Source organism: Lepisosteus platostomus, chromosome 11, assembly GCF_059453375.1.
Source record: "Lepisosteus platostomus isolate fLepPlt1 chromosome 11, fLepPlt1.hap1, whole genome shotgun sequence".
In the NCBI taxonomy this organism is placed as follows: Eukaryota; Metazoa; Chordata; class Actinopteri; order Semionotiformes; family Lepisosteidae; genus Lepisosteus; species Lepisosteus platostomus.
In genome coordinates, this window is record NC_142621.1 from 47077407 (window position 1) to 47100720 (window position 23314).

At 48.9% G+C, this 23314-nt stretch overlaps 1 protein-coding gene across 2 annotated transcripts in view; it reads right to left on the bottom strand.

Moving 5' to 3' along the window:
• Positions 1-23314, bottom strand: part of bptf (bromodomain PHD finger transcription factor) — a 48869-nt gene that overhangs the window by 6249 nt on the left and 19306 nt on the right. The window contains exons 5-27 of one of the 2 annotated variants that reach the window (XM_088600117.1): positions 22548-22775; positions 19658-19852; positions 19063-19250; positions 18266-18621; positions 17475-17606; positions 16779-16908; positions 16139-16274; positions 15347-15619; positions 12596-15023; positions 11683-11807; positions 10891-11019; positions 10357-10507; positions 9650-9692; positions 8551-8803; positions 7972-8139; positions 5866-6020; positions 4916-5030; positions 4124-4362; positions 3549-3786; positions 2446-3221; positions 2088-2170; positions 1089-1314; positions 380-657 (exon numbers count right to left, since the gene is read on the bottom strand). In XM_088600117.1, coding sequence (XP_088456243.1) covers positions 380-657; positions 1089-1314; positions 2088-2170; positions 2446-3221; positions 3549-3786; positions 4124-4362; positions 4916-5030; positions 5866-6020; positions 7972-8139; positions 8551-8803; positions 9650-9692; positions 10357-10507; positions 10891-11019; positions 11683-11807; positions 12596-15023; positions 15347-15619; positions 16139-16274; positions 16779-16908; positions 17475-17606; positions 18266-18621; positions 19063-19250; positions 19658-19852; positions 22548-22775 — 7045 coding nt within the window. Of the gene's footprint in view, positions 1-379; positions 658-1088; positions 1315-2087; positions 2171-2445; positions 3222-3548; positions 3787-4123; positions 4363-4900; positions 5031-5865; positions 6021-7971; positions 8140-8550; positions 8804-9568; positions 9693-10356; positions 10508-10890; positions 11020-11682; positions 11808-12595; positions 15024-15346; positions 15620-16138; positions 16275-16778; positions 16909-17474; positions 17607-18265; positions 18622-19062; positions 19251-19657; positions 19853-22547; positions 22776-23314 lie in introns of both variants that reach the window. The other variant, XM_088600116.1, reaches the window with a different exon arrangement.

Genomic DNA, 23314 nt, shown 5'->3' on the forward strand with positions numbered 1-23314 from the left:
AATACATGAATCAATGTCACCAGGACCCTCACCGGGAATAGGCAGTTAAAAAACGGATGGATGGATGAATCAATGTTTTAAAAACCACAACGGACAGTTTTAATGGCTTTTGCGCAGACTGCAAAAATGACACACACACAAAAAAAAACACATTAATGTGACTTCACAGGCCTGTCTATGCAGATGTGTTCAAAACTAGGTCCCTGGTTTGAATTATACGAGCCAACATCCTGGAAAATAAGGCTCGAAAAACCTGAAATAGGTCAAAGTGGGGTCTGTAAGAGGAGTTCTCATCTGTAATAGCAACAGACAGAAATGCCCAAGAACAACTCTCCATCGCCGCCATGCACGTGTGAACAGCCTGGAAGAAGACACTCACTTGGACTCGTCGTAAGGAGTCTTGCAGACGCAGTAAAGCTTTGTGTCCTTCTTGGAGTCCTTTGAGGTAGTGGAGATCATCTTCTTCTTCTTGGGCTTGGTGGCGGAGGAGTCCTTCTCGTCCTCGCGCTTGCGCTTGTGCGACGCTGCGGAGGTGGGGGAGGACATGGCCGAGGCCAGGGCGGCGGCGGCGGCCGCGGCAGCCGCTGCCTGGGACGCGGCCGCCTGCGCCTTCTCCTTCTCCTTCCTCAGCTTGCTCAGGTCCTTCTTCAGCTCCTCCTGCGCGGTCCGAGACAAACAACGCCGGCGGATACTCTCCGTGTCCCGTTTCGATGAGCGTCCCCTCCCATACCCCTCCCCCCAGTTCCCTAGATTCTGTAAAATGTTCAACCTTCAACCTCCTACTCCTCCTCCAACCTCACTGGTTTCATAGATCTTGTGGTTGGGCTTCAGGTTAAACAGTGTAACCGAAGACATAAAATCACTCATCTGCCATCAATTAAGATGCTGGAGAACATTATAATAGATGACCCTCAGATTCAGCAGTAATTCTATAGAAAACCAGCAGATGGTAGTACAGTGAAGCATTAACAGAATATCAGTCACAAACGAGAGGAAGCCACTCAGCCCATCGTCATCCAAAGCGTCATGGATATCTGTACTACGGCTGGATCTAAAGGACTCAACTCCAAGTTGCCTGCTGCCCTTACCTGGACCTCCAGCTGCAGCTCCTTGTCCAGCAGAGCCCTCTTCTTCAGGATCTCGGACTTCAGCTGCTCTTTGTGCTTGAAGAGCAGAGCGGACAGCTTGGTGGCATTCTGCTTGCTGCGTTTCTGCTCCACCGACTCCTCCCTCTTCCTCTTTTTCGCCGCCTGCTTCTCGTCCTTGTCGATCTTGTCCAGGATGAACTTCATCACCTGGTTACACACGATCATTCTGGGGGGGGGTTGGGTGTGTGTGTGCACGCGAGGGGATGGGAGAGGATGGGGTGGAGACAAAGACAGGCAAAAGGTATTAATTGGACCTTCAGTTCAAAGACAAACACTTCATTTAAAATACTGCGAGAAGGACCAAAGTGCTATTTCAAAAACCACTCAGAATGCATGTCTCGCATTCATGTAACTCTGTAACTCTTAACTGGGGACAGTTTTGCGCTGTTGGGCCCATACTATGCATTTATTCGATCCATCCTTGCTCATGCTAACCTGTAACTTCCATTCTTTCCAGATGGTGTCATGCTCACACAAACTCTCTCTCTGGCGTGGGTATCGCTTTAGAAACGGCGCATCCACAGTTCACAGGCCGAACGCTAAAGAAGAGCCATGCATGTAGCGGATATGAGCTATGCCGCTTCGCTGCATGTGGGAAAGGCCTCTGTAGAAAAGCTCCACATGGGTTCCCAGCTGTGGGGTCAGGGTCATGCTGGTTCCCAGACTCCACGAACAATGCAACGCCCATATAGCAATAAAACCCAGTTTATCTGCACGCAGACATCAGGAAAATCTCCAGGATTTTGGTGACCCTAAAGCCTGAAAGTCAATCCCCTTCTAAAAAGAACTGGTTTGGTTGTAAGGCGCTATGAAAAACTCTGCGAACACAATCTGCAGCCGTGGCCACTACAGCACACACGATAGTGGACCGGACATTCGGTCAACACGAACGTCACCGTTACAAACGCGATACCGTGACTCCCACGGTCTCCTCCATACCTCTGGTTCTCCTCCCTCTCAGCCGCAGAGAGAGTCTTCTTCTGCTTCAGGTGTTCAATTGCTGCGTTCTGCTTCATGACCACCTACGACACACCGGCGTGCACGTGAGGGGAAGGGGATACACAAACACATTTGCCATACAAGGCTCTGTATCCTGTTTAGACTTGAATTCACTAATGTCGGGAAGTGCACTGACGTCAGGTGACCTCCCCTTAGTTTAACTGACCACTTGTTCATCCTAGCTGTAGTGGTAACTATGGTACAGTGTCTTACTTAGGTCTCATTTTGCCTTCTAATACTCAGGGCTTAGCTTCCCAGCTACCTCTGCTCTGCAGGCTTCACTGCACCCAGGGCCCACCTGTTTCTGGATGATGTCGCTCTGGCTGGGGGCCTGTAGGGTCTGCTCCTTCTTGGCCTCCATCTGCTGCTGCTTCTTTTTCTGCTGCTGCTCCCGGAGCTGCTGGATCCTCTGCAGTTGCTCCTGCACGCTGGCCGTCTGGATCGTCACCACGTTCTGGATCTGGTGCGCCTGCACCTGGCCGCCCTGCTGGATCTGGATGGGCAGCTGCAGCTTGATCTGCTGGGGCACCCCGCCTTGCTGCGCCTGTATCTGGGCCGCCATGTGGGACTGGATCTGGGAGAGGACCTGGACCTGCTGCTGCAGCTGGGGCACCGTGATCAGCTGGGGCTGGTGGAGCTGGAGCTGGGGCCGGGGGGCCGGGATGGCCTGCTTGACCGAGGCCTGGTTCACAGTCTGCGCGGTCGGGGGGGCTTTGATTTGGGGGGGCGGGGTCTGGGCGGCTTGCTGCACGGGCAGCGGGGTCGGGGACTGGACGGGCGTCAGAGCCTGTGTCTGCGGGGGCAGGTGGGCCTGTGGCGTGGCCGGAGGGGTCCCGGGGGCCAGGGCCACAGCTTGCACCGGGGCGGCAGCCTGCTGGGCCGGCTGCACCGGAGCCTGAGCTTGGGACACAGCCGGAGCCTGGGCCAGGGGCGGCAGCGCGGGCTGCTGCACCGGCGCTGGGAGCGGCGGGTTGAGCGGAGCGGGGGGGAGGGGCAGGGCCGAGGGCGGGGCTTGAACTGGAGCCTGGGCCTGGACCTGGGCTTGGGGCAGCGCTGGCTTCTGCTCTGCTGGAGCTGTAGACGCAAGACGCACACAGACACAACCAGAATTAACCGAAAGCCACCTTATAAACGGTCTTAAGAAGTTCCAGTTCCACCCAATTCCTCTTAAGTTTAAAAGAGCGAAGCTTGACATGACAGATCCATCTGAATGCAAAATATATTACAAGTTAAACAACAACAACAGCTGTATAGAAAATAAACATCCCCGACATAGAATTCACATCACAGCCACGTTGCTCAAAGAGTTCTTGTTCCCGAGTTTTATTATCGAGCTGGCATGGCTTTGCCGTTAACTCTGCCTCCTGCAGTCCTGTAAGTGTTGGCAGCTCAGCTCTTTACCTGGTACCGAAGGGGTGGTGGTGGTGCACGTCACCGCGGTCACCGTGGCACCCCCGGAGGAGACTGGCGGGGGCATGGGGGTGAAGAGGAAGCGCTGGAGCTGGCCGTTGGGCATGGCGGCCTGCATCAGCTGCTGGCCGGGGCCGGGGATCACCGTCACTCCTTGAGGGATGACCTGGAGCTGGCCTGTGGTCTGCCCCTGGCCCTGGATCACCACCGTCAGCCCCTGGCTTCCTCCCTGGGTCACAGACCGATCAAGGCAAACAGAGCGTCAGTCTCAAGATTTAAAAAAAATACAGCGCCAAAGAACTGCTCTCTTTTATGAAACAAAACCCTGCATGCAGGAGCAAAACATTGATGGGAGGTCAAAAACATGCAACCTTGTTTAATTTCAACCTTGATTTTCAGGGTTTCATTTTATTGTGGCGTCTTTGTGTGGACCGGGATTTAAACGGCTGCAAATCCACCGTCAGGCTGAGCGAAGTAAAGGCCAGCCTCTTCCTCTCTGGGAGAAGCCCCGTGCAGAGCAGGGTCCAGACATGCAGGTGACCCTGCCCCCCACTGTGAGGTCTCACCTGTCCCTGAGTCAGCTGAGTGAGCTGGGCCATAGTCAGTTTCACCTGGCCCTGCTGCGGCCGGGGTCCCTGTGGGGTCTGCGGGGCGGGCGGCTGGCCTGGGGGGGCGGCGGCGTGGGGCGGGGTGGCGGTGGCGGCTGGTTTCTGGCCCGCGCTGGTCTGCACCGTGCTCGCGTTGGAGATGGCGGTCGAAACCGGCTGCCCGCGGATGATCTGCGTCACCACCTGCTGCGTCTGGCCTGCAGGACAGATTCACAGCCGGGGCAGTTAGGAGAGAGCGGCGTACACCAGTGCACTTTTTACCGTTACGGTTGCATTTAAAGCATAAGCAACTTTAATTTGGTCAAGGTGTTCTGTATTTCACCTAATTTCACATCCAGTTTCACTGTATTTACCCAGACTCAGTGCAAATGTCTATCCATGCCACATTTCTACATTTCTCTTATTCAATATCTATGATTTAAAATTAGCGAGGCCACCTTCCACTGAAAGCACACACACACACACAAAAGCGTGCACCGCCAACATGCAGATGAAAACGTTAGTCACAAACTGAACAACGCCCAAGTAAAAGGCTTGAACCCGAACACCTCACAACACGCTAGTTGTGCCTTTCGTGCATTACGATACGACGAAGAATGAATGGGGGGGGAGAAGTCATGCTGCTGGCGTTCCAGTCTCCAGCGAGCGCCTGTTAGACACGCCGCAGGACGAGCACGGGGAGACAGCGGGTCATGCAGCCACACAGGGGGAAGAGGCGAATAGAATTGGACCTACTGGCTGGGAGAATACCTTGTTGTACCATCAGGGGCGTCCGGATGATGGCTTTACCCAGCGTGGCTGTCTGCTGCAGAGGCGTGCGGATGACAGTCATCCCCGAGCGGATCTGCGCCCCCGCGGTTATGACCTAAAAGGGACAAGACCGGGAGATGGATGGAACATCGCAAGAGGCTTGAAGAGCAAAAGGCTGAAGTCTCTGTCTCGTTACGTTTACACAATCCACCGTTCTGACGGGGGTGGGGGTTCAGACAATCAACTTTTGAAATGAAACACCTCTTCACCAACTAATTAAAAAATCATGAGTTTTGCAAATATCCTCATTTGCGTATCTTGAGCAATTAATGATGAACACAACGAATCCCACAGCTGTCCAAGTCTTTATGGCATGTTTAACAATTAAAGTTTTGGCGGCAGGTTGGTCCGCATCAGTGTCTCACAGCTGCGGGCGAAATGTTCCCAGTTCAGCCAGTAAGAGCCGCGGGACCACAGATGCCGTGAAACAAGCACGATGTGGCAAACAGCATCCTCTCTCTTGCAGCCTTTCACATGTTCTACCATTACAATCCAGCTAACAAAGGCAGGATCTGAAGTTAAAAATCACACACCTTCTAACACAAGCGCGCATATAAAAGGTGCGCGGAGAACTGTGGAAATGTGAAGGGACTGCAAATTGGAAAATGGTAGAAGCACAACTGCCATGCTGCAGTTTACGGCTAATAACTGATTAAACACTTCCTCCCATCGGTTCTGAACCGCTGCTCAACAAATGCTCGGCCTCGCCCCCGGTTGCGACCGCGTGAGGAAATCTTTGTGAAGAGACAGTATGACCTGGTTTGCCGCTTTTGAGATTTTGCTGCCCACCAGTCTCCCGGGCTTTTCCCGGAGCTCCCTGGGGATCCATGGCTGGGATCCAAGGAGCAACAGAAAGCCAGGTTCCTCGAGGGCCTGGGGGGGCTCCGTACCTGCTGTGTGGGAGGGGACCCCCCGACTGAGACCGGGGTGTTGGGCCTGATGTTGATGGTGGCCGTCCGGGGCTGGAATGAAGTGAAGGTTTGCTGGTTGCCCGTGGTGTTGGATGGAATGATCCCCAGTACTTTCTGTTGGACCTGCATAACACCTGCAGCAACAAAGACTGGTTAGGAAGAGGTGAGAAGCACTAGCGCACCCAGAAACATTTCTCACGCCGGTGTTTTGATCATATGCCCCACACAGTCCAACCTATTTCCTCAGTGAAATGGTAGGGGTGCTTTCACCGGATCTTGTCATTTGCTTCTATACCGCACAGCACGGTTGAGGAAAAAGTGGTCCCTGGAGAAACCGTGAGCTGGGATACAGGAACAAGACCAGACTGTTTTTGGAACAGGGCCTAGAGCTATCTGTTGTCCTCTGCCTATTGCAAGTCCGTCAACCTGCTTATAAAGATCAGCAAAAAAAAAGGCTGGAACTCTTGACTACTCTTCAAAAGAAAACAAAGAAAAGTATTTTACACTCACCGCAAATCAAAACATTTAAGACTGTATCCCTCGGAAACAGAAAAAAAACCATCCTTACATTGCTCCACAAGAGCATAATAACAGAAATCAATTCATTGCAAACTGCTCCAAGAGCTTTTATTCATACAATACTTTTTTTCAAAATTCTAGGGTCTCTGTAATAAAATAATTGTGAGTAGTACGGCATGATATGCATACACTGTATATATTGCTTGTTTTCTTCTACAAATTCCATTTTTTTATTTCAGTATTGTAGTTACTTATAGGAGATTAAACAAGTAGTTGCAGTTCTGTGCAAGTAGAAGCAAATTCTTAGATGAAACAATGGTTTTTCATCATGCAGTCTTGTTTTCCCAAATATATCAGTCTGCACTCTCATACACTGCACACAGAATTTTGTGTTATTGGTTAAAGAAAGCCAATCTTTCATATCTTGTTTTTGCCCATACTTCAAAAGAATTCATGCATAAAAAAAACTTAAAATGCATTTCCTGCTAAGTCACTTAAAGTGCTTTAAAAATTGCTTGGCCACGAACGAACGTGTGAAGCTACACTTTTCATATGCAGCTTCAAAAGCTTGGTTGCGGTAATTTGAAAACTTATAGTGGGTCTTAAATGGGGGTTAAAGAAAAAAAATCCAAGCAGGAGTTGCATTGCTGGCAAAACTTCAAACAGGAACTTTTGGAAAAAAAAATTGTATAGTGTGGGAGCATTAAAAAAAAAACAGGAGGCTACCTGTCTTTGCAGCCGGACTGTAGTATAAACTTGTTTTCAAGCTCACTTCCTTAATTATTTCCAAAACAAACAACCATTAAAACAGTCACACTGGAAAAATACACTGTCTGTTAATACTCCCTTTCTAATGAAACATGGGTGTTACTAGAGAGGAACTGTGTTTATTTGTGGAGTAATTTAGCTTATCCGCTGAATGTGGGCTTTACTCCTAGGTGTGTTACCGTCTACAAAACTTAATGTTCAACTTTTCTTTCAGAGGACTTGAAAAAATAGGAAAAAGATGGATCAAAAAAAGTCAAACAGAATCTCCAGCGTTACATCACTAGCTTTCTGTATTTCAAATCCAAGTTTAACTCCCTGTTCTGTCTCGCAGCCGGAGTGGGACCGTTGGGAAAACCGCAGAAACCAAACCAAAACCTTCTGCTTTCCAGAACGTTGCCCGACCGATGTGACCAGCGGGACGGGAGTTTTGGAAGTGCTGGTGTCAGTCTGACAGGGGCTTGTGTGTGTGTGTGTGTGTGTGAGGTGCTCTGCCTGCTGGTGTCAGCAGGGGGGGGTGGGAGGGGACAGCTGCCCCATCTTACAAAGGGAACCCAACGTGGGATGAGCAAAGCGCAACTGCTTTGGACTCACACTAACCACGCCAACTGCTTGCGATGCGCTGAGCTCGCTTCAAACAGCACCGGTTCGCTCTCCAGATCAGCGCGGACTCTACCGCCGAATCGCCCCCTGAACTGCCCTCGCCCCGGTGTCTTGATTCTTAAATGGCCCTGAGGCGCCCTGTGAGAGTCGGACGCTGAAGAGCACGGACTCCAGCATGGCCCCCGGGCTGCGCCCTACCTCCTTGCGTGGCGGGCACGTTGACAGTGACGATCTTGCTGTTGGCGGGCAACGGCAGTTTGGCGGTGATCACTTTGCCAGGCATCGTCACGGGGCTGCCCGTGATCTGGAACGTCTGCCCCGACGTGGCGACGGTGGCGGCCACGGTGGCGACGGCGCTGGTGGACGCTGCGAAGACACACGGGGGGGGAGTGAAGCCCACTGATGCTGTTGGCGCCAGTCTGAGTCACACGACGAAAGCTCGCCGCTGTGCTTCCCTGTACCCGTCGACGGAAAACTCAACCGCCTGTTTTTTTTTTCCCCCTTTCTGAATCTCACCAGAGATTTAATTATGTTGTGGTCATTTAAAAAAAACAAACATGGCAGACTAAACACAAACAAACTTTCTGCGTCAGGCTGCGCTGCCCTCGGGGTGGGAGGAAGAAGCCGGAGTGGAGGTTATCTTATCTGCTTCCCTACCAACGTCAACTGTTCACCATTGCAATTATAATTTTGATGAAGTAGTTTGTTTTTCCAGCCCCCTCCTTTAAATAAACACAGATCAATTGCAAATATTTCCCTTCGGCCCCTTGCCCTTACCTGGGCTGCTCTGACCCTGTTTGACCCAGGAAGCAAATGTCTGGTGGAAGTTCTTATTCTGCTGGAATGTCACTGTGGCTGGAGAACCCATCTTGGTGGCCAGTACCACTTTCGTTCCCGGGGTGACCTGGCTTGTCAAGGAGCCTACCACTACTTTCTGGGGGGTGGAGGCAGGAGTGGCGGGGCTGTTCGTGGGCGTGGAGATGGAAGAGGTGCTGGCAGCAGGGGACTGTTTCTGCTGCTCCAGACGCTTCTGCAAGGCAGGAGTCCAACAGACATCAGTTGCTCACTCTGAAGTCAAGAGAACACTAAACCAGACCTCACTGTAGTGCTCATTAACCTTTATACTAAATGAGATGGGTTATAAAAAGAAGTACCCCCTAATTGCCTAACCCCACTCTTTTTTTTTCTATTCGTGCAATAAGCAGCTCAAATATTTTATGCCTAAATGCAAACTAAAATAAAAATGCCAGTCTTGATAACCGGCACAAGGCTGAACAGACATCCTTTTAGCTGCTATGGTCTCAATCTTTTTTTTTTAAGCAGCTGTGTTTAAGACAAACCCTGCGTGTGAGAAATGCCGTGAAACAAGGTGATGTCGCAAGGCGCTCTGTGCAGAGAAACACCGCCACCTGTTTTACAAACCCATGCACCGATTCACGTCTGTCCATGCAGCAGACCCCCGCAACTACAGCAGGGGATCCCAACTGTGATCCTGGGGACTCTCTCACACCCGCTGGTTTTCAGCCTGGATCGGCTCTCACCTGCAGAATCGAACCCTAGGTAGACCTAATTAAAGCGATTACTTCTTTCCAGTTCTTAAACATGTGGGAGGTCACACTCCCCAACGTCCGGCACATTAGCAAACCCAGCTTGAGAACAGAAAAAGAGGTCAAGAGCCCCGCTACAGCAAAAACCAGCAGGAGTGGGGCGGTCCCCAGGAGAGATCTGGGAACCCCTTGATTAGAAGACCACTTAGCCCAGGGTGCAAGGTGGGAGCTGTGTCCTTTCTTCCCACCTGCTGAGCAGCCAATCTCTGCTGCTTTAGTTGAGCCTCCATTTGGGCCTTGAAATCCTCTGCTTTCTTCAGCTCACTAACCTTTGCCTGTTGTTCTGCTGCCTGTGCCTTCTCCTTCTCAACCCTGCAGCAACAGGAGCAAAAAGACGAGGCATGAGCCAAGCACCCTTCAACACAATCGCTTCCAGTGCCACAGCTAACAAAGACACACATCTCTTTTTTTCGGAGTGATACAGGGCTTCATGTTTCATTGTGCACTGTACTGTAGACGATGCACTTTTTGAAAAAAGCTTTAAAACGAATAACCTCCAAACACTTTCCTATACATGATGGGCACATTGCATGAGATAATTAACAAAGGCTAAAATGAAAACAAAGCACAACACATAAGATAAACCAGAAAAAAAGCCCTCCTGGAAAAGTCCGTTTTTAGGTTTTCCTATTCCAAGGTTTCTGGCTGACGCGCTTGGAAATTTTTCCAATTCTGCAAGAATCTGTACATTCTGTGGCTCATCTCTAAACTGGAAAAGTCAGAGGAAAGGTCACAGGAAGGCGCAATAACACGCCTGCATGCCATCCAGTACAAGAACTGCAAAATGATCCAGTGGCAGGCCAGGGAGTCGAGAAAAAAAAAACCAAGCAAGTGAGCCTGTTTACAGTGATACACTGAAATGGTTTGGCCAAATACTTAATAGCAAAGAGAGGTAAAGCTATTCTAGACAAGTAACGCCACCCAAGCTGGAGGTGATGGACTGAGAGGGAGACCGAAGGAGACCCCGTCTTCTTACCTTTCTGAAAAGGCCCTGATCTCCCACAAGTCCAGCTCCTCCTCCGGCACCCATGTCTCGATCACCACTGGTCCCGTCTGTTTCGGAGCTTCTGGTTTTTTAGGCCTCAGAGCGCTTGACCGCAGGCCTTTCCTCTGGGGCGTGGGTGTTTCTGTAAAAGAAGTGGGGGGGGGAGCAGGGGGTTGAATATCAGGGTCCTTCATCCAGTTTTTAGTTTCAAAACCAGCAATTCTTTACGTCAGCTCGGCGGGATGGTCCACAACACGTGGCAGGAGGAAGAGAGCAGCTCCAGAGCTCAGCTGGAACACAAGGACGATGGCACTGGAGGCCATGGCAACCGCAGCAGCACTCCCCCTCCCTACTCTTTTACCATTCACAGAGCCCAGCAGCCTGGACGCGGGCCCCTCTCAAACCCTTTTAAGATCCGACGGCACACGGAAAACCCTCAGCACCGCGAGGAAGAACTATTTAAAGACCAAAAGCGCCAAGCGGGCGCGTTCCTGCCACGCCTTTCGGCTCGCGTCAGCCCTGTACCTTTTGGGGTGTCCGGAACCCCGATGGGGCAGATGATTTTCCTGATGCAGTACTCCGATCGGATTCCATAGGGTCCGACGTCTCTACGCTTGATGATCTCGGTGGTGGTGATCTCGGTTTCTGAAGTTTCTGCACGCAGGGCCATGAAAAGAGTGTTGTCAGCCAGCTTAGTGTAACAGCGGACGAGATGCGTCCTTTCTTCATGCTTACGGGCGATCCTGCCCCGTAACCAGGTGTTTTTAAATGGCACACTTATGTGAGATTGAAGCATTACTGCTCTACAGAAGTGTCAATGCCTAAGCATTGCAAAAAACTTTACACAGAGGCAGCGTTTCTGTTCATACTAGCAGAGAAAAAAGACAAATATGTATTATTCAATATGTGAACTACTGATTCCTTTCAGAAATTAAAAAATAACCTCTACATTATGTCTAACGGCTTCTGCACTCTCAAAACACCTTTGTTTTCCTTGGGTCAGTTTAGTGAAAAGTGTGAAGATGGCAGATCTGCATCTCTACTGCATGGATAAAACTGAAAGACAACTCTCGCAGTGAAATGACACGCCATTTTTACACATGAAAAACCAACACAATGACGTTTTGATACCTTTTACAATGGGATGATGTTTTTATTCCCCGTAGACGTTCAAAATGAAACTTATTTTTGTGCGCAGTTAGACTATTTTTTGGGGGAGAAAAACAGCTGGCGTTCAAATACTGATCACAAGCAGATCATGTACGTATTAGTGACTGGAGGACACTGGACGTCTCGTATCCATGCAGGTGTGCTCACCTGTCCTTGTGGTGCCACCTGTTGAGGACGGCTTCACTGCCATATCATCCCACCTCAGGCAGGCCCACAGTAACCGCAGCATGAGACTGACCCCTGCTAGCGATTTCACAGTCTGGAGACGGTACCTGAATGCCAAAGTGAAGGCCTAGAGTTACACGCTATTGATTCACATCAACACAGCCTCAACACCAATTTGGGGTAAATTAGTAAAAATGTAAAGGTAGTAAAGTGGGGGGGGGAAAAACAAACTACAAGCAAAATAAGTGCTTGACATTTACTCGGAAGTCAAATATGATAATTTAAGCTCGGAACGTGAAATTACGGTTCACCCATTTGTTGTACTTGTGCTATTTAAAAGCCTGAGCAAATATTTAAAGTAAAAGAAAAACAGATTCGTTGAAGATATTCTCTGTCTCCTGCTCGCGGTTAGAGGAAGACATCCTTTTTGCCATGGCGCAATGCGGGATTCCCGTTTTTGTCTTCGCTTTCCACTCGCCTCCACCGGGACTTTGCCGTGAAAAGGTAGGTGAGAGAAGAAGGACAGAGATGCAGGAAAGGCTAAACTGTGGCGCCCAAGACGGTAGACGCGGATCTAAACACCGTGTGACACTAAAACAAAATAATTGCCCCGAGCTTTCAAAGTTAGTCATTTGATCAGTTTTGTTTTCAGATCAAGACAAATCGCCGACAAAGGAACACGCACAGGTGTTAACCACACGCCGGGGAGTGAACAGAAAGCAGAAAACGGCAACGTTTCCTTTGGCTTTGGCTGCGGAACCAAATGGGAAAAGAAAGAAAAACATTGTCCCGGCGTGGAATTAACCTCTGCTTGCTCCTTTGCTGTTGCAGCTCCTCTCCAGACCTCTCTGGAGTACAGAGCCCCCCCCCTCCCGCCCCCCCACACCCTGGTTACCTCCATGTGATGCCGAAGGTGGGTCGGGGGGAAGGGTAGGGCCAGATATCCAGAGCTGGCTTGGCGTTGTAGTTGAACACTGGCACCTCTCGGATGCCCCCGCGCCTGGCCAGCTTCCTCAGGTCGTCGTTGGGCAGAACAAAGATGCTCTTCTTACTGCTCTTCGTGACGAATTTGCGATAAGACGGGAGGGCCGTCCCTGACCGAGTCTTTTTCGAGCGCGAGAATTTCAGCAGCTTGACCCTGTCCCTGGTGGAGTACTCCTTGCTGACCGTCATGGAGGTGACCGACGAGCCGGCAGAGCTCGCGGTGGAGTCCAGGAGCGTGGTAGTGACGGTTGTTTTGCTCTCCTCCGTCACCGAAACCATGTCCGCACTACTGTCGTGCGTGGGGGAAGAAATTTTGGTCACTGTGGTTTTCGTCATGGTGGTTAGTGTGGACACGGCGCAGTTCTCCGCCACAGACACCACAGTGGGCTTGCTACAGTGTGTGCTGGAGACTTCTGCGATCTGAACAGTCTTGGATTCCGTGGAAACAGTGGTGGTAGTGGTGGTGACTTGGGTGATGATGGTCTTCGTGGCCTCTTCCCCATTCAGCTCGACTTTGGCTTCCGACTGAGAATTGCTCACGTCTGCGAAGTCGTTACTCAGACTGGACTCCTCCGCAGAAGGCACGGGAGATGGGATAATTTTCCTGGGCATCATAACCTCTGCGTCCATGGGTTCTTCTTCATTGCTGCTGTGATCTTCTTTGCTTTTGACTTCTGCCACACTGGCACAACTGAGGTCGGACGGCGGCGACGTTACAGTAGAATCCACCGTCTCATCGATGTTGTTCTCCAACTTGGGCACTTTGACAGGAGGCAAATAGTCTTGACCAGCCACTAGACCTTTTCTTTCTCCGTCGAGCACCGTGGATGGGCTGGATGGGGAAGAAAACTGACCTGTGCTGTTGGGCTTCTCCTTTGTCCCCTCTGTGGTCAGATCACCATTCATCAATGGCTTCAGAGCATCTTTCGATGGGAGAAGTTTGATCGCACCGTCCGAAGTTGTCCTAGTGAGGTTATTCACTTTCCCTTCGACTTTGTTTGCCAGCTCCATGTCTCCGGGCTCCTTTACAAGCTGTTTGGAATCAAGGATGGATTTGTTTTCTGCAACATCTTTCCCGTTGACTTGGACAGGAGTAGGGATCTGTGGCAATTCTGAGTGTGTGGTCTCATCGTTTGTGTTTTCTGTCTCCTTCAGCTCCAGGCAATCCTGCTCTTTTACCTCGTAGTCTGGCTTGTTACCGTTTTCTTCTGTGACCATGGGTTCTGAGCAGCTCTGATCAGGCTCCCTCCTGCTCACCTCCTCCTGCACGGGGCTGTCAGTTTGCTTGCCTTGTCTGACAGCTTCTGGAGCACCCCCAGTATTTTCAAGGTCCTTATTTGGCTCGCTGTTGGAATGCGGCTTGACCGAAGATGGAAGATCGTGCGTTTCGCTTTTCTGATCCCTGGTGTTAAGAGCAGAATTGCATTCTGCAGGGGACTCAGATGTTTCGGAAGATGTGACCTGATCAACATTGTTTCCCAAGTCACTGCTATCCTGACTGGCAAGTTTTGTGGTATGCTGCAGCTCTGCTGCATTGTAGATTTTTGGAATGGGACCGCAAACCTCACTGATGCTTTCAGTCTTTAGAGTTTCTGGTTCAGAACCAGCAGCCCGACCCAATCCCTGCTCCAGAATATCTGACTTTACTGAGCTCTGGACCTCATTCAAATTCTCCTTTTGCTCAGGCACACATCCAGCTGAGTTGGATGGAAAGTCTTTGTGATCAGACTGTTTCACAGTCCCATCCCGAGACTCCAAATGAGGGATCCTATCTGCAACTTTCTCCCCATTCTCATTTTGACTGCATAACTGGCTTTCAGGCCTGATTTCGGTAGCGCCCTGGACTTCAGGCTCTTTGGGAGTTGCACCTAAGGAAACCAAACTGCTTTCGTTATTTGAAGAGTAAGCCTTTTCTGGTCCTTTGTCTACAACTGAACTGTCTGCTTTAACTGCCACAGGGCCCTCAGTCTTCCCCATGCAGGGCACTGCTGCCTTGTCCTCTGCTTTTACCTTCAGCATAGACACACCAGCTCCTTGAACCCCTGCCTGCTTTCCTGCAAGCTTTGCTCCGGACAGCTGCTTGAACCGTTCAAGTCTCTGCTTCTCCTCCAAGGTGAACTGCTTGACCCGTCTCTCAAGCAGGCCGTCCAGTTTGGAAGCTTTGACTTTCTTTTTGTAAGCAGTCCTGAGCTGAAAGCCCTCGCTGACGTTTACAACGTCATCATCAAAAGGTTTCGCTGGGGGCTTATGTGCCGGCTCGGTTTTTGCCACCTCTTCTTCTTTCGGCTCCTCCTTGACAGGTTTCCCATCGTCGGGGTAGCCAGAATTCCCGTTTTTCCCTGTTCGACAACAAAGTCCATTATTTCAGACCGCTGTTAGTGCTGTCTCTACTGAACAACATGCAGACAAAACCAATTTAAATCTTCAAACCCTAAAGAATGTAAAAGATGACCCCTGGAACTTGCAGGCAACACAACGATTGATCCAAAAAAATGACACTTGAGAGATCAGAACTTTTTGGATGACAATCGCACTCAGCCCAACACAAGAAATACACGAAAGTAGCTGATGTTTCTTGAGTTAAAACGGAAGAAACCTGACATAAGGGGTCATTAATATTGGCTGACCTTGAATTAGGATATGAAATAATGGCCACAAATACCTTTTTCTTCGGTCTGTGATGAGTCCGGAGGACTTCTGTCAACATCCATCTCTTCAGTCACTTCTCTGTCTGTTTTTTCCTTTACTTTTGCCGTTGAGCCGTTTTCTGAAGACTGTGCGGCGGGGTTTTGGTCCTTGTCCTTTTCTAGCGAACTTTTAGCAGAGTCCTTCGCCGAAGTTTCCTTCTCGCGGGTCTCGGCTTCTGCTCGGAGTTTTGACGCATTTCTTCTTTTGTCAACCTCCGACGCTGCACTTTCCTTGCCATTTTTAGCGGCTGAATTAAAAAAAAAAACAAGAAAAAAAACATACCTTAAATTGAATTGGGGGATTCTCAAACAAGCCACCCAGCCATGCGGATGAAGTGGATATACCTTGGCTTCAGCCAAGAAATATCTGGATGAGATCCCTGGATCAAGTATGTAATAGCAACCAAACAAGCTACATGGACTGTGCTGCCTCCTCTTGCTTTGACCTTTCTTGAGGTCTTCAGGACAAGTACCACCAGTACTGGATGGTAGCAGCAAGAAGTCACAACTCTGTACCTTTTATCATAAGGTACAAGAAGCAGAATTTATCTTAAAGAGTACGAGGGTGAAGAAGTCAATATCTTGTCACATTTTAATGTCGAGTTTTATTTAAAAATCAGTGGATGCCTGTAAATTGCACAGTATTGAGAAAACACCGTGCATCACCTTCAAACAGCAGGACTGACCATCATTTTGACGGCTTTCACACATTCTGCACACTGTTGGTTTAGCTTACAGGACTACAGATCTTCACCAGGTGTACTCACCTTCCAATGCTTTCCGGTAGTGGACGTTGGTGTTTCCCGGAAACTTGGGCAAGAAGCGGTGTACATGGGTTTTACTAACCCAGCTCCAGCCCCCATACCCAGTCACACGGTATTCCTCCCCCTTCTGCTTCCAAACCTTCGGGGAAGCAGAGATTGCAGCCGCATGGGAAACGCGCAACTGGGAGGGTCAGCTAAATCCGCACGTTCAACAACAACAACAAAACACTGGTGCTCGCCAGTTGTGATGAATGCCTGATACGCTACATCAGGACATCATATGGCAAAAGTATGGTGGATGCTACACATTGGTGGTGGTGGAGGGGAGTCCCCATTACCTGTAAAGCGCTTTGAGTGGAGTGTCCAGAAAAGCGCTATATAAGTGTAAGCAATTATTATTATTATTATTAAAAAGAGTGAGCAGAAGCCGCCCAGTTTCTCAACTGAGGTGCACGCACGCGTCAGCCATCGTGACCCGATTCATCCCTTGAAAATATTTAATTAGAACCTACAAGCAGATGTACTTCAGCAGTCAAAAGTGGGTGCACTGTATGTTATAATACTGAATTCCCCCCAAGTAAAATCCCCAAATTAACCTCATTGCAGCTCCCAGGCATGAGAGTGCTGTGCTCGGACTGCTTACCTGGTGTTTAATGGGAAAGGTGTACTTGACCCATGTGGCCTGCTGCATGGTTTCCTCCTCCTCCTGCTTTCTTTCCCTCTTTTTCACCTTTTCCTTCTCCTCCCTCTCTATCGAGGTCATTCGGTGTAACCTTGACATCAGAAGAGTCCGCAAAAAAAATAATAAAAAACACACCCCTCGAAAAGCCCAGCCCAGATCAAAGCCAAGAGGTAAGCCCTCGGCTGTTTTTGGCAGAGATCCATCATTTAGAAAGCCGGGCCCCGGCGCGTCTCTAGGGAATAGCGTGGACCTCTGAAACACTCCACCCAGGCTCTGCCTGGCAGTTTCTGCACAGTATGCGAGCACGATCTTTGCTTTTGCTTGAAGTGGGAAGATGGGGTTACGCTTAAGAAACGGCAACACGGGCAGCCGTCCAAAATAAATGTTTTCTTACACAGAGGGTCTCATTTGATCAACTGCTGACCACCTCCCTGAAAATCTGACTTTGCAAACATTCTCGGAAAAACGGAAAGGGGACTTGCTAGTACACCTATAATTGCAAATGAAAAAAAATCTTGAGAGCATACGTTACACTGGACCTGAAAAAAATGTTTGATTTTCTTTGTTCAAGACGAAAACTAAAAAAATAAATAAAATCACAAATAAGAACAAATGACAAAATGCTCAATCTTCTCCGCTCCCCAAGTTTCCACTTGCCTCGTATGTCCAAGCGCATCCTTCCACACGGGCAGCATCACGACTGGTTTGATTGCACATTCTAGGATCGCCAACGCCAGAGCGAACTCCCGGGCCTTGCTGCACATCTGGACGGCCTTGATCCAGTTCGACCTGTCACGCGAAAAAGGAACAGCATCACTGACCATGGAAACGGGGCATTCTCAAGCACTTAGGTCCCACACACCCAAAAAAATACTAGTTCAGGTGGGTAGCTGCGTCAGCATGCGTAGGCTGCAAAGGAACAAGTAATAGGTTTATTCCATGCTGAAAAAAAGAAGAAAGAGAACACAACGTTTCGGCCGTGGAGCCTTCTTCAGGTGTGATAATAAATGTCTCACACCTGAAGAAGGCTCCACGGCCGAAACGTTGTGTTCTCTTTCTTCTTTTTTTCAGCATGGAATAAACCTATTACTTGTTCCTTTGCGAAAAAATACTAGTCAATCAATGCACGTCATACGGTCAGCAGAGGGGGCTGAAAAATGCTGACTGGAGTTAACTTAAGTACTAAAGAAATGTCAGCTTCCTGGCAATGACAGACAGCCTTTCATTTTTGCCCGGAGGGTTTCATACGGCCTTTGGGGTAGCATTTTATGAGCGACACTTTTCTTCCTACATTCAAAACTGGAAACCGAGGACACCATTCCTCTCCTGGCGCCTTCAGCTGAGGAGTCCAAGACAACGGGTTTAAAAGCGCCCCCCGAAATCCTGAGGCCTGGTATTCTAAAACTACAAGGGAAGGCAAGGAAGGGCACCTGCACGCTGGCCGTTACCTGTGGGACGCCCAGTTCGGGTGCAGGAAGGGCGCGGGAATGTTGTTCTCCAGCTGGATGATGGTCAGCCTGAGCGTGGAGATGGTCAGCACTTTGGAGCCGTGGACGGAGCCGTTCCACTTGAAGTCGCCGGCGGGCGTCATGCAGAGCTTGTGGGAGAGATGCCGCCGCTTGTCGTGGTCCTCACGGTGCTGGTGCTTGTTCAGGGCCAGGGCGTTGGTGCTGTACTGGTTGTGGTAGACCCGGTACTTGCCCTCCTGGCCCAGTTTGAAGTAATTGCTGAGATTTCCCTTCATGACAATCTCCTTCCTGGTGCTCAGGCGAGAGACCTCCCCTTGGGAGTTGACGACGAGGACCTGGAGGGGGGGGGGGGGGGATTCATGGCACAGAACTATCAGCACGCAGCGCTTCATCCAGCATTTTCGCAGGCTTTTACCCCGGATAATATCCTTAGGCGACAAAATGCGATCCTAAACCAACGAAAAACTAAATCTGATCAGAACGGGACAGAAGACCAAGTCTATTCGCGCACGGTTACAAATAAAGGTTTTGCAGAGATGTCCGGAAAAAACCTTTATTTTTCATAGACAAACAGACATTATTTTATTATTTTATTTACAGGAACTACATGCGGCTGTGAAGGGGGGAAAAAAACCTAAGAATTCAGGGAGGTAAACTACGGAAACCAGCGTGACTGGAGCGCGCAGCCCTCAGCGACACGCTCACGGGAGACGGAAACGAGCAAGCACGACAGCAGCGCTTGGACAGGACGGTCCACAGCCCGGCCCCCGGCTCACCTCCTTGCCCTCCTTGTAGTACTTGTTTGCCTCGTGCGCGGCGGCGGCGACCTGCTGGCTCTTGAGCTGGCTGAGCTTGCTCTCGGGGTTGCGTAGCCGCGTCACCATGCGCGTGGAGCCCGGCGTGCCCCGGCCCGCGCCGGCGCCGTCGCCGCCCTCTCCGGTCGCCTTGTCCGCCTTGCCGTCACCTGTCAGGAACAGGACCGCCGCGGGTCAACTTACATGAGATGAGGGAGAACCTACTGAACAGCATGCTTAGATTTTGTAAAGGAGACTGCTGACTCTGGCCAAAGTAAATATGCAACTTAGCGAGATTTATGCACGCAAACACACAAACGCATTTGAGTAGTTATTAAAGACTTGCGGATATATGGGCTAAAGCCATATTAATACAAACTTTGCTGCACAGGAAACAAATCATTCATGCCGAGTTCACCTATTGCCAAAAAAGTGGTTTTCTAAGACGAATGCGCAGATCAGATGGTTTTAGGTCAGACTTTCTACAGAACCCCGTTCTGCACGCAGACAAATACACGCCTATTTCATCGAGTCACCCCAGTGTTCGTTGAAAAGAAGAAAAAAAAAAGGGACGCACCCGTTTCCTCCAGGCTTGCGACGGACGACTGGGAGGATTTGTCTGCACTGTCCGGCTCTTCGGGGCCCCTGGAGGCCAGGGGCTCAGAGGAGGAGGTGAGGCTGCTGTTGCTGTTCTCGTCCCCAGCCTGGGAGGGGGGCTGGCTGGGGGCCGCTGTGCCCTCATCGTTCCGGGAGCTGGAGTCCGCTGGCTTATCTGCACAAGACGCAAACACTGTTGCGACCTGCTGCACTGTAACAAACTGATTTCACATGCAGTGCATCTCATGTACCACACGGCAGAACAATCTTTTACTGGTGTGCAGGTGGGCAGGTTCGGACACAGGAGGTAATCCATTTAAGAGTTATGCAGCACATTTGAATGGCTTTTACTCCCGAATTAATCAAACAGCAACCAGGGTGTCAAAAAAACTAACTTCTAAACAAAGCACAGCTCCTAAAACTTTCAAGATCTCTTTGGTTTTGAAATGTGAAAACAAACGAAGATACTGACATGACTTGTGAAACAACAAACTTTCAATTTCAATGGTACTAATCTGCTTGCATGTCCAAACAGATGTGTTAATATTTTCAGGACGTGAAGAAAATAAAAATATCTTATTTCAAATCAGACACAAATGAAACATTTTCACAGACAAGCACTCCCCCTGTTGGCAAAAAAACACCTGCACTACATTCACCCTTTTCCAGTGTAATCTCAAACTATTACAGTATTTGTAATTAGCATATCACAAAAGAGGCAGCTAATTTAGAAAACAGAAAACAAACACGCAGTTAATCAAGCCAAGTAGCAGAAAATGAACGACAACCTCGCAATAAACCTTAACGTGGTGTGTACACATACTGTCTCAGTATGCGCCCAAAAGATCTTACAAACGTGCAGTCGGAAAAGAAGCAATGAAGTTTTTAAAAGCTTTTAAGCAATCGCATATTTTAATTAAATTAAATCAAGTACACCTATAAGTATTCATATAAAGAAGTCATATGTATCATGTTATGTCAACAGAGGTTTAAAAAAGTACATCACAAATCAACTGGTTGGCTGTCTGAGAAAGAGCCTCAGTAGCTCAATCTAGACCTGGTTCGTCAAGCGCTAGTTTTCACAGTTAATAATGGTTATACTGAGGAAACAAAGCACAGTCACAGGGCTCTGTGACCAACACACACATACAGACACAAGGACGCTGCGTACAAGCAGAATAACAGACAAAAATAATTCTGCAATAACGAGACAGCCCAAAAGCAGTGGATGCAGCAATCAGTCATTACAAAAAGCAATTAAGACTCCAGAACCCATGTTAAAATAGTACGCAACCGAAATGACAAAAATTGTGAAAGCTGACTTAAATATTAAAAGCATAAACACGCCTTTTAAATATATGTACACCGTGCAAAATGTAAACAACGTTAACGAAAAGCAACATGCAAAGCACTGCTGCCAACAGGTATTTTTCTTTGGGACATTCTGCTGTCACCAACACTAACTGAAAGAGACATAGGGTGGAGTTCTGCAGGACGCAACTGGACTGACCTGATGCTTTTGCAAAGGAAAGAACAAGATTCCTACCTGTCCTTAGGAGCACCCAGTACTCTTTCGGCCACCTGCTGAGGCTAACAGCTGCTTAGACCAAGGTTTAAAATAAATCAAAGTTTCACATTAAGCTCAATTTCATGTCAACCAGTTATAAAAAGGAACATGTCTGACCAACAAAAGCCACCTTTTCTCCTCACTCTACTACTATTAGTGCTACTGCTCTCTGTATCGGCTCTTCATCAGAACTGAAGCCCAACGCAATACACAGCAGAGGTTAACAACGCAGACACGGGCAGCAATGTGCTACACTTGCCGAAACTGGTTTTGTGGGAGCAAAGCCATTTTTCTTCCCCCAGGAGGTGCGTTTAAACAAATGACTGCCTTTGGAAAAGAGAAATAATAGACTTTTAAATTCCACTTAAAACGCCGATTTAAACTACGTATTAAGTTTCTTTCACTGCTGATCCAGCCTGTTAGGACTCTGTAAGAATACCTACAGAACAACCGGTTGTAATCCATAAACAAGCGGTAAACTATAAAAAAAATGCAAAACTATACGTACAGTACTCTCTTAAGCTGAATTCTGAAACCCAGAACAGGAACAGTAAAACCATCACCTCTAACAGATACAGATGGTTCAACAAAGGGTCAGTCATGTAAATTTGTAAGAAACATAACAGGAAACCATTGCTGTTCACAACATGACTACACTGCATACATTTGGAAGCGAACAGACGCTCGTACAACTCAGATTTCACACCTGGTGCATCAACTCCAAGACTGTACGCCTACAAGCAGTCTGCGTGCAGGATCTCCCTTGGAGACCATTTGCTTTCCCGAGGCTCAGACACTTGGTGAAACATGAGGGAAGCTCTTTGATGTCACAACTGTAAATTGAGATTTCCCGTGCAGTGTGAAGAAGTATGACCTGTGCACAATGAACCCTTTTAACCGGGAAACTAATTCTCACCTTAAGACTACTCCCTGCCCTGCCCCGTGCTGAGATATGTCAGTAAATGAGCGGCACGCAGTACCACCAATAAAACACGTTTCCTGAAACGATGGGTGCGTTTTCGTAACGCACACCTGTGGTTAATCACAGTTATAAAACTAACATCTTCAAAAATCACAAAAAGCAAGAGATGGGTAATAAGACATGTGGGCTGATGTCACGTCTTAATGTTTTGCTTTTACGGGAGGTGCAAATGGAACGAAAAAAAATTATCCACCAAATCCTACACAACAGCTGAGATGCGAACTTTGCAATCCATGTTCATGCACAGGTAAGCACATGAACATACAAAAGCGCTCAAAAAGCGCAGCACCGTGTCTGGAACACTGCAGGACAGGAGCTCACAGAAGTTGCTGCAGCCAGTACCTTGGGCCTCTGGCTGAACCTCCTTGTTGGCTGATCCCTCTTCACATGTCTCGCTGCACTGAGGGAGGGCTGTATGGGTGCCATCTGAGCTCCTCTCTTCCTCAGGGTGGTGGTGTTCTCTCTGGAGAGCCGTGCTGTCTGGAATAGGAGAATCAGGCCTGGACGCTTCAGACCTGCAGCCCTCCTCTCCACCAGGTGGTGCTGTTGCTGCAGTGAAATGCACAACACAAGAACTTTTCTTCTCAAAGATGTGGTCTCCCCTCAAAGTCCTCTGATTGACAAGGGGCTATGTATTCCAGTGGAAAGCAGCACTTGACTGAGTGTGTGGAGATACTTCCCATATTCTTAGTTCTCTGTATACTGAGTTACCAAAAGAGATAAGCAAGTTGCATTTTTAAAGCTGATTGACGTTTAATAGTAATAAAGTCTTATCATGACAGAAAACAGTACTGCTGATTAGTAGTGCTGATTCAGTTAACCAATAACAGGGCAGGACTCCTCTCTGAAAAAAGTTTTATTTAAACCCGAACATAGGCTGCACCTTGAGACTGCATTGAGTAAAGATGCCAATTTTTCATGCACTGATCAGATTTACTTTTCTAGGCAACACAGAAAATCAGCCAGAAGGAACTCATAGCTTTAGAGACACCCCGTACCTTCAGTTAAGGCAGGAAACTGCGAGTTCAATCACAACCCACCTAGAAAATTAAAGACGCCCCATATGTGTCCGTAGGGTTTGCCAAACA